This window comes from Halichondria panicea, chromosome 4 (assembly GCF_963675165.1).
Source record: "Halichondria panicea chromosome 4, odHalPani1.1, whole genome shotgun sequence".
In the NCBI taxonomy this organism is placed as follows: Eukaryota; Metazoa; Porifera; class Demospongiae; order Suberitida; family Halichondriidae; genus Halichondria; species Halichondria panicea.
This window is the reverse complement of record NC_087380.1, coordinates 3117209-3127634: the sequence shown is the minus strand read 5'-3', so window position 1 is coordinate 3127634 and position 10426 is coordinate 3117209. Positions and strand designations below refer to the sequence as shown.

At 41.6% G+C, this 10426-nt stretch overlaps 1 protein-coding gene across 2 annotated transcripts; it reads right to left on the bottom strand.

The window, feature by feature from the left end:
- Nucleotides 1-619: 619 nt before the first annotated feature.
- Nucleotides 620-9985, bottom strand: LOC135335320 (uncharacterized). 2 transcript variants are annotated; one of them, XM_064530782.1, is made up of 16 exons: nucleotides 9799-9985; nucleotides 7806-8129; nucleotides 7356-7736; nucleotides 6998-7309; nucleotides 6600-6941; nucleotides 3454-3708; nucleotides 3008-3211; nucleotides 2783-2959; nucleotides 2519-2695; nucleotides 2057-2239; nucleotides 1823-1999; nucleotides 1590-1766; nucleotides 1503-1538; nucleotides 1362-1450; nucleotides 1254-1309; nucleotides 933-1075 (listed from the first exon to the last, which is right to left on the bottom strand). In XM_064530782.1, exons 1-15 carry the CDS (start codon nucleotides 9866-9868, stop codon nucleotides 1298-1300), a joined length of 2916 nt encoding a protein of 971 aa, XP_064386852.1. In that variant the 5' UTR covers nucleotides 9869-9985; the 3' UTR covers nucleotides 933-1075; nucleotides 1254-1297. The 2 variants fall into 2 exon arrangements, with proteins under 2 accessions (XP_064386851.1, XP_064386852.1); XM_064530781.1 differs by having other exon boundaries at nucleotides 620-1075; nucleotides 1362-1538.
- Between the last annotated feature and the right edge of the window lie 441 nt (nucleotides 9986-10426).

Below are 10426 nucleotides of genomic sequence, written 5' to 3'. Positions count from 1 at the left end.
TCATACATAGGGCCAGCGGAACCTTCAATATTCCTGCAACCTGCATGTACATACTTGGAACAATGCATTTAAAGGAGTAGTGACTTGAACTTTGAGAATCACAATATAAAAACTTACCCAGTGGCACCAGTCACTCCACCTCCCCTCTGCAGCTGATGCTTTGGCTCTCACCTGAACATTATACATTGTATTTACTGTAATACATGGATGTGTAGTCACACCTGGACCATGAAGTTATCAGTATACTGATGAGCCTGGTATCATCTCCAACGGCGTGGAAAAGCTTTCTTCTTCCTTTAGACACTACCAAATCTGAACCAGATCTTTGAGGAATGAACTTGATGTCATAGCCAGTGATTCTCCCATACGACCTCGTGGGGGTAGTCCAAACCACATGGAGGATGCTCGAGCTCATGAGAAGGCTCTACAGGACCTCACTGAACACTACCACAAACTTTGCTCTAAGTACATTCTGCAGTTTATCGCCATTAGAAACACAAAATTAGCGCCACTCTAATCACCCATTTTTTGTGGTGCATACTTTTAAAACAAATAGTATGCCATAAACCACGGCTAGGTCCCTATCTGAAGTACCTGCAAACGTAATCCACACACTAAACCTAAACATACAAGAAATCATCAACTCATATCAGTAGTAGATCTACATTGATCTCCTCAATATCCTTAGACGCAACTAAGTAAAGCTTTCGGCTAACAAACATGTTAAAAGTTTCTCTATATATAGCTAGCTAGGTACTTGGTAGAGTTATTCACACTCATCCTTGTCCATGGAGGCAATGACCACTGGACAGGCCTTGTCCATCTTGATAGCGTACCAAAGCACCCTGGTGGTCACTCCAGACTCCACCCACTCGCTAATTAACTCAGCATACTCGACAGCACTCAAACTCTTCGTACCAGTGATCGTGGTTCGATAGGTCGTCCTTGTTGTGGATTTGTAACATACAAAGTAGCCAGGTTGAATGTTGTTCATGGGAATGTCATGTCCACTCTTTCCTACTGCCTTGGTGATGGCAATGTGCATGATCCTGTACATCAATTTAACCTTCTCATCCTACAAGAAAAAAGAGTTACCATTATGAGCTATAAATATGTCACCATCCTTAAAAGAAATTGTATGGGGAACTAGTAACGTGAGTATGATAAATGAGGGTGAAGATATTTGAAAAAGCTTGTAACTGGATATCAGCAAACAATAAGTATAGATAAAATGAATGGACCAGGTGACTTACAGTCCACTCCACACAATAGCGAGTTGGGCCGAACTTGAGTTGGATCATTGTATTGTCTATATAAATTAGTAAACACCCTAATTTATTAGCCTGGCTCAACAGGCTTACCGGCACAGAAGGGAGGGTCACATGACCAGGTACCATTGGACTGACACACTGCTGAGGGGCATCCAGTGAGGTTGAAGCCTGGGGCACAACTGTACAAGGCAGTATCCATAAAGTGAGTGTCTTGAGATGTGGCTACATTACCATTGGCTGGAGCCTCAAGAATACCACAATCCACGGCTACATAGGACAATTATTGCAATACAATGGCAACTAGCGATAACCACTCACGATCACATGATGGGGCTGATCCTAACCAATGCCCACTAGCAGTGCAAGTACGTCTGGCATCTCCATTTAGTGTGTACCCCTCATTGCAAGAGTACACAGCTGGTTGGTCAAAAGTGGTTCCCTGCAATATCACAACTTGTCCATTTGTGGGGTATTCAAGTGCTCCACAGTCTACAACTGTTCAGTGGAATGTTGTTATAACTCCACTAAGACATTCTTAAGCTTAATTGTACCTTTACAAGTTGGCTGTACATAACTCCAATTGCTATTTGCTAAACACATTCTTGAGCTGGTTCCCACAAGATTATGGCCTATGCTACAAGTATAGGTAGCTCTATTCATGAAAGTGGTTCCAGACAATGAGTCCACTCGTCCATTAGTAGGATTCATCAATGCACCACAGTCCACAGCTGAAAGCAATTAGCGTGATGTTAGTCGTAAACTAATCATTACGATCATGCACTCACGTTCACAGCTAGGTGCACGTGGATATGGGGACCATAGTCCAGTAGGACCACAAGTCAGTTCTGCAGGACCTCTCAGTAGGTACCCACTGTTGCAAGAGTAGGTAGCTCTGCTCATGAAGGTAGAGCCAGACAACATTACTACACCACCATTGTCAGGACTACTCAAGCTGCCACAGTCAATAGCTGCATGTGAATGTAAAATAACTTGCTATAGCTAACATCCTACACTGTATAGCGCTTTATTTTCGAGGCAATAAAATTTCGACACTTTGCAGATTGACCTCTTACTATAGTTCCTGCAACAATTAATGTTTACTTTTGGTATTGTAAAGACCTCTACTCTAGGGGTGTGGTCATTGAACCTCTATCCTCGAAAATAAAAGCGAAAAATATTTTTTAATCATCTGCTCAATTTTATATAGTTTCTTGAAAATACAGAGCTATACGGTATTGTTAGCATACGATTGCACAGTGCTGTTCCATTGGACCACTCTTCATTAGTCTGACAGGTACGTGAGCTCACTCCCTCCAGTAGATAGCCTCTGTCACAGTTGTAGGTGACCAGACTGCCACAGGTTGTTGTGTAAGGTGTTGTGATTTTTCCATTGTCAAGATCTGGAGGTCGATCGCAATCAAGAACTGCAAATAATTACGAAAGAGCACATGAATAATTGTTTCATACCTATACCATTAACATACCCTCTTAACATGTTCAAATCTACTTACTTTCACAGGTTGGTTGAGCTGGGGTCCACAGTCCATTTCCTGCACAAATCTGTAATGAAACTCCTACACGCCGATAGCAGGAATGGCAGCTGTAGTGTGCCACGCTACTGAATGTAGTGCCAGCAGGCAAGCTAACTTCTCCATCACTGGGAGGAGTAGGTTGTCCACAATCCACAACTGTTTATTGGTAGAAATTTATATCTGATAGTTATACGTCATGTTTACCCGAACAAGCTGACACAGTTCCACTCCACTCTCCCACTGAACTACTACCATCGCCAGTACATGTCCTCACTCTGTCTCCATTCGTTATTTCATACCCAGTGTCACACTGATAATTAGTTGTTGTTCCATAAATGTGAGGCTCTGTTGTGTCACCAGAGTAGATAATAATCCCATTCTCAATATCAAAACCAGGGCAACTGATATCTGTAAATGAGTTATACCCAATTTAGTAATTTATAGTCTGTGTTACATTTAGCCTCGGTCCCAGGCCGATTTTTTTTTAATAGAACGAAGTTTACGGCCTAGCTTGAAACAACTCGGCCTGGACTCGAGGCTATGTTACATTATGTTGCCTGTAATGATATGAACATATACGCATGTAGACAGCTAGAGCTCCCCAAATTCACTTTGATTTCTAAAGTAAATTCTGCTATATACATACTTACCTCCCAGCTCTATAGTCACAATACTGCTCCCAGTTCCAGCATCATTAGTGACATCACAGCGATAGGTACCAAGATCAGACATATGAATGCTTGTCAGAGTGCGGTTGGGTCCAGTTGTTGTACTGCCAGTGTCAGTATTAGTAATGGTGAAGATGTAATTAAAGGGATTTCCCCTCCGCACAGAACAGGTGATGGTGATATCACTTCCGATGTACACAAGAGTCTCAGTAGCTGTAGTTTCCACTTCAGGAACAGCTGCATGCATCAAGCTTAAATGAACAAGATGCTCATAGCATTTCACCCCGTGCATTGAGCTTCATTGTACGCGCACAGCGGCAAAACAAATACAAAACTTTTTACCGTAATGACCTTATTATAAGATTATCATCATGGGAATGATCGTGAATCTATAAAGCACCGATTTATAGATCGATTAAAAAACAGTGTTTTTGTCACCTTCGAAGATCTCCTACAAGTTTCAACTATAACTAGACTAGCCTCAACTATTGTCTCATTAGCAGTTAAAGCTTAAGTTACCTTATTTATAAACGGGTACTAATTTTAACAAATTTTAGCGAATTTGTAATTAACACTAAATTAAGTACGTGCTATAAAAACGCAATAAAAAAATTATGAATCTCATAAAAAATAAAAAAATGTATGTACTTTCGTATAATGTAATGTACTTTTGAGAGTATGCTAAGCAAGCTAGCCCTTTTTTCATCTGTATCTGACTCCAAAAACAGAGAAAAATTTGAAAGCGCTAAAATTACTACCCGTTTATAATAGTAACATTAAGGTAAGTCTAGTTCGCTCAAACAGCTCATTTTTGTGTCCACACACACACACAAACCGACACACAGACCCTGCTGCGAACTGAGCACACACGGGGTATAGAAATACCTATGTGTACAGCTATAGCACAGTGTAGGGGTGTGGTATATCTGACTTATACCATGTGACCGCATCACTATAAAAGCCCTAGCAACAATTCAATACACGATGCATACTGCAAAAAGCTAGTTGAGTAACACATCGACTCCTATACAGATGCCAGTGGTGGATCTAAAAAAAGTGGTAGGTAGGTGCTGAGTAAAAGAGGAGGAGCATTCTGCGCAGTAGCGCGCGAAAATCAAGAGTTACGCCCCTTTGACGTCATTTCCGGTGGGTGCAGGTGACATTTATTAGGTGTGGTTTGTATTGCAGAGGTTCCTTGTACTCTGTATTTACTTGTCGAGTCTAGTGCAGCGAGTCTAGTCTGATGCACCGCAGTACAGTACAGTACAGTACAGTACAGTACAGTCAAGCTTTTATCATAGCTTAATTTTAAAAGACACTACCGTAATAGATAGGTCTACATGCAGCTACTCAGCTAGCTAGTACCAAGTCTGAGAGTGACTTCCACAGTCAATGAGCTAGTGAGACAAAGATAATTATTTGTCCAAGGTCAGGGGGGTGCTTGAGCACCCTCTGCTACCTGCGCAGCAGCTAGATCCGCCCCTGAGATGCTCAGCTTGATCTAAGTGTCGTGCATTCGACGTCCCTTGCTGCATTTACAAATTCTTCTTGGATAAAACCATGCCCATGGACCCATGGAGGCTTAGCATCTTGTTGGAGAGCAGCTTCAGTGTTTCTGCCGTTGCTTTGGAGTCTTAGTATACAGTCAAACATGGCTCCTTTCTGTTGAAAAAACTTGAGTGCATGCCTGGGGCTGTATGTTATTTTTCTATGTATCGTACAGCTGTTCAGTTACCAATGAGATCTATTAGTGGTGACATAAGCTATAGTTATAACATTGGCACGAGGGATATATGCCATGCATCCCGAGAGCACATGTTATATATATATATATATATCTCGAGGGCATAGCAACATAACACTGTCTTAGTAACATAGAAATGACAGAGACAATCCTAGACACAGCTTCATTTCTTCTAGACGATAATGTCTGCAGCACATAAGATTTGGCATGGATCAATTAACGAATGGCTTGACATGCTGCAAAAACAGCTCCACCCACCACTGCTGCTCGATGGTCTACCTCACAACCAAGCCTAAGAAGCTCTCCTGCAACACAGCTCAAAACCCCAGCAAAAAGAGCCGCTTCTAAATGCTTATTGCGAAGCAGAATTGAAGTACTTATCTATAAGCCATGCATCATGCGACTATAGATAGGAACACAGAATCTTCCACTAAATGAACTTTAGACAATTTTAAAAGTGCTGAATATTAACAGCATGTTATTATTATGTCGGTCTAATGCCAGAGGGGCGTTTTGTGGTTAGTGCATTATGTTGCATATGGCACTTTAATAGCAACAAGCAACGGGATATAAATGTGGTATATAAGTTATAGTTACTAGTTAATAAGATCTACATGGGAAGTAGAGAAGTACATGGGAAAAGTACCTCAGAGGAGTATATACCAGTGGTGGATCTAGGATTCTTGTAAGGGGGGTTACAGTGGCAAGGCAGGGCTCAAGCGGGCGAGAACTCTGCATTTTACCTAAGAAAAAGGTCGTTAATCCCACAAAACAGTCTTCATGCTCATTAAGACTTTAGATTTCACCTAAAAAAAGGTCAACATGCGCTGGAGGTTTATCGCCTTTTAGTAACTAGACTTGCACAAACAGTGCTTCGCTAGGACTTAGGAGAACTACTATAGTGATAAGTGAATATAAAAGCTTGTAGTAAAGGAAAAACTTGCTAACTAGCTGCATAAGGCGGGTAAAGCCTCCCACTCACTTATGTTTATGAATCAACCACTGTAAGGTCAGGGGGGCCCCGTGGCTTGAGCACCCTCTGCTACTTGCTAGATCCGCCCCTGATTATATACTATGGGACTTAGTACACCTGCAACTTACTTAGTATTTCGTTGTCAAGCAAAGTAAATTAACTTACTATATTTTATAGTTTAGCTTCGAGGCAAGGTTTGCACATACGCACTAGTAGTATCTAGACACTGTTTTGTCAATGTCCTGACTCACTCCATGTGATTTAGAAGCCTTCAGCCACTTTTGTAGTGCCCTCGCTATGCTCGGGATACTAAATTGGTGCCTTTGGGCTTCTAAATCCTATAGCTATAGACCGTTCTAAATCTCATAGATACCTCCAAAACAGTGTCTAATGTACACTGACTTAACTAACCATTAACTTGCACAGTGACGAAGGTACTGCTGCTGAGGTCCTCAGAGTTGCTTCCAATACAAGTGTACACTCCATCATGATCAGGGTATGTGGCACTCACAATATGGAGGGATGACTCAATGCTACCAGGAGATACGTCAAAACCTCTGTTTCCAATAGTTCCAGTCAGTGCAGCTATAAATGGTGTCTCTGTGTCTGTCTGCTTAAATTCAGTGGTCTGGTTGTTGACCTTCCATGTGATACTAGGAACGGGAGCTCCCACTGATCTACAGGAGATGTCTGCACTGCCTCCCTCGGGAATCACAACAGTAGAAATATTGAGAGATGTTGTGATGGCATCAACTGTAAAATTAGAAAAGCACATAATGAGTTGGTTCATAACGATATCATTGCTGTACCTGGCGCAATAACCCCAAAATCAACACCACCAGTTGGTGTGATGGTATGAGTTTGAGTTTTTCCAGGCTTAAGTTGAGGTTGAACAATGTAGAACCCCTCATCCTCAGCTGTGGTGTTGTCTCGTACAAATGTCTCAAAATAATTAGGAAACTCTTGAGGAAGCATTTGACCAGGTATGAAAGTCCTTATAGTCGTTTTGCGCCAGAACAACACTTCATATTCTCCTGACACCCTCACTTCAATGACCAGCTTCTCGGGAGGACGTAAAATAATGACCTCAGGAGAGACCCTCTCAATACGAATGGTAGTACCTGCATGAAGCAAATGAGTGAGAGAGTAGCAAAATAATACACTTACCTGTATCCAATTGATAAGGTACTGATGTGATGACCTCCCCACCATCACTGTCATCAGTGAAGACACACTGGTACACTCCTGCATCAGGCAGTCCAAAGTTAGTGATAGTCAGAGAACTGGTAACTCGTCTATTGATCATTGCAATGGTGATTCGTGATTCAACAACTTGTCCGCTCCTCACCCACACCACAGAGGGGGCGGGGTAGTTCATCACTCCATCACCTTGATGTCCAGCAGTGCATGTCAGTAGAGAACCATCGACAGTGCCACCAAGAGCTATCCCAGTGCGGTTATCATTGAGGGAAGCACTGAGGTCAACAGGTTCATTGAGAGAGGGTTGATCAGTCAACATCAATGTTCCATCACCAGTAGATGACACAGCTATAGATAAATGTACTCTGAACAGATAGCTAGTAAACAAGCAATTATTTGTAATACATTCGTTTATACCTGTTAATGTGACAGCCGCTCCATTGCCAGAAGTAGCTCCACTAGTAGCAGTGCACTGATAGACTCCATTGTCAGAGGCTCTGAAGTTGTCCACAGTGAGAACACATGTGGAGTCATCAGTGAGCAATGATTTTGAGCGTTCAGGGCGATTGTCTTCTCTGATACGAATGTGAGGTGGATCGTTCCTCAGAGAGCTTCCATTGAGAGTCCATGTGAAAGTGGCAGTGGTGTCATCCTCTACAGTACAGTAGATCTGGATCACTGATCCTTCAATCACGCTCCCACTGGAGGAGACGAGGGCTTTTGGTCCAGTGAGGATTTGAACTATGCATTATGTGTACGTAAATCAAGCCAATGATAGGATATACAATTAAACACAACAAGAGTATATAGATATAGGAGAAGAAAATTAAAATAACAGCATTTGACCAACTCTGAGTCATCACTGAATGTTGCAAGCTGCTCTCTGCTAATGCCTATCGGCATGTTTTCTTCAATCTAGAGTGTTATATAATTATGCTTCGTACATGTATTATGTTACGAAATAATTTTTGCGGCTTAGTGAATGACAAGGGTATTATATAGAAGCATGTAGACCAACAATGTAGTTTTCATTAAAATCTATGGGTCCGTTTCAGGCCGTTAGTTGTAAACGAACGATTACGGGCCCGTGAACGTCCTGTTTACATCCCGTGGATACGGGCCTGTACCAGGGCGTAGCACCCACATTCTGTATATACAACCCATTATCCAGCCACCACAAAACAATAATCTTTTTTCGTGTCTATGCGCTGTATGCAGGAAGTGGCTGGTTTCTATGCAGCAAATGGTGAATATTATTGGCCCTAAGCTAGCTAGTAGTAGATATAGTGATCTCGGGCCCTAAGTAGCGTACCAGTCCCTTTCCAAAGGTAAAAAGGGAGTGGTCTCCAGTTTGTGTCAGCTATGTAGTTGGGCAAAACAGGGATCAGTACGTTCTCAAATTATTTGGCAGTTTTTTCCAATGGTCTATCCAGGTTTTCGCTGGTTTTATAGTTGTTATACATGGCCTATAATTACTATATAGAGTGTGAAATTAGTTTGAATCAATCTTGTTTTGTACGAGCAGTATACACGACGATGTAGACTGCTTTTATGTCTGACGGGGTTTGGTGACCTACTCTAAATGAATATTTTGTGCTAATCTGCCGGCTCTTTGTAGTCAGACAATTTTATGAAACAAAGGCTTGTTCTGTTTTCAGATTCTCTATAGTTTCAGACAGCTCGTCACACACACACAATCTCATGAATTGAATGTTTAGTATAGTTACCATTCAGGGCAATTATTATAGCTCAGGCTAAAACTAGCCAGTATTAAGTAGTCTAGTCTATCCACAGGAGGTTTAAACCCTGCTGACTGTGCAAGATTGGAAGAGCTCTAATTATGCCTCGAGGCATAGCCGCACGAGAGATACGGTAAAGCTGACGGTAGTGGGCTCATGTAAAGTGTATCTAGAAAGTGAAAGCACTAGGAGAAAGCAGTAATGTCATTGTAATGAGTCATTAATCGTGTATTCACCGAAATGGGTGTAATCACCGTAATGTATGTAATCACCATAATGTGTGTAATCACTGTAATGTATGTAATCACCGTAATGTGTGTAATCACTGTAATGTATGTAATCACCGTAATGTATGTAATCACCGTAATGTGTGTAATCACCGTAATGTATGTAATCACTGTAATGTATGTAATCACTGTAATGTATGTAATCACCGTAATGAGTGTGATCACTGTAATTTATGTAATCACCGTAATCACCGTAATGTGTGTAATCACCGTAAAGCTGACTGTGTGTGTGTGTGTGTCTGTTCCAGCTGTAACTGCTCAACGGTTGCAATGCGACAAAAACTAACAGCTTCTATAGGCTTCTAGCCACGTTCTCTTGTTACATTTGGTGTTTTTGCACAAGACATGTACAGTCACTGAAACAATCAATACTTATCAACTCACACAAAGGCTGCCCATACACAAGAGAAACACTTCCCAGCATACAGCAGAGAAATAGATTTACAGTAGCCATTCTGTCCAGTGTTTCCTTACAGCTATACGTATATCAGGAACACAATATTCCTTACAACAGAGAAAGCTAGCAACACTCTCAGTACAACTGTAGGTCTATTGCATGGTACAATCAGTGTACTTGTTGAACTGTTGTTAGTTTAGAAACTGAAAGGAATTTAAAACTCTCTCAAAGTACGTTTACATTTACACAGTCTGCAACACCAACACAGTTATCAACTCACCCTATATACACCTCCTTTGAGTGCGTTGTCAGTGTATAGACGTGCCTCCAGTGGACAGGATAATGACTGCAGGAGAGAAATGATGAAGCTGTGTAGGTCACACTCACATTCACAGGCAAGTTATGTTCACTGGAGCTCCACATTCCAGTAGCTTTACGAGTTCTGGCGAAAAACCATCCATGCATGGTTACAGACGTAGATATAATTATAGGTAGGTAGTTCCAGAGGATGTGTCAGACACGAAATTGGTTAAGATGTACAGTTATTCACACCCATCCTCCTCGTACATTGAAGCAATGACCACTGGACCGGTTATATACTGCAACCTAGTGGTG

Coding starts and splice junctions, on each gene's coding strand:
- LOC135335320 (XM_064530781.1), bottom strand. CDS start 9,868: ATGGCTACTGTAAATCTATTTCTCTGCTGTATGCTGGGAAGTGTTTCT. Junction 2,960..3,007: donor AACTGTGTCAGCTTGTTCGG/GTAAACATGACG, acceptor ACCAATAAACAG/TTGTGGATTGTGGACAACCT. Junction 2,696..2,782: donor AGCTCAACCAACCTGTGAAA/GTAAGTAGATTT, acceptor AATTATTTGCAG/TTCTTGATTGCGATCGACCT.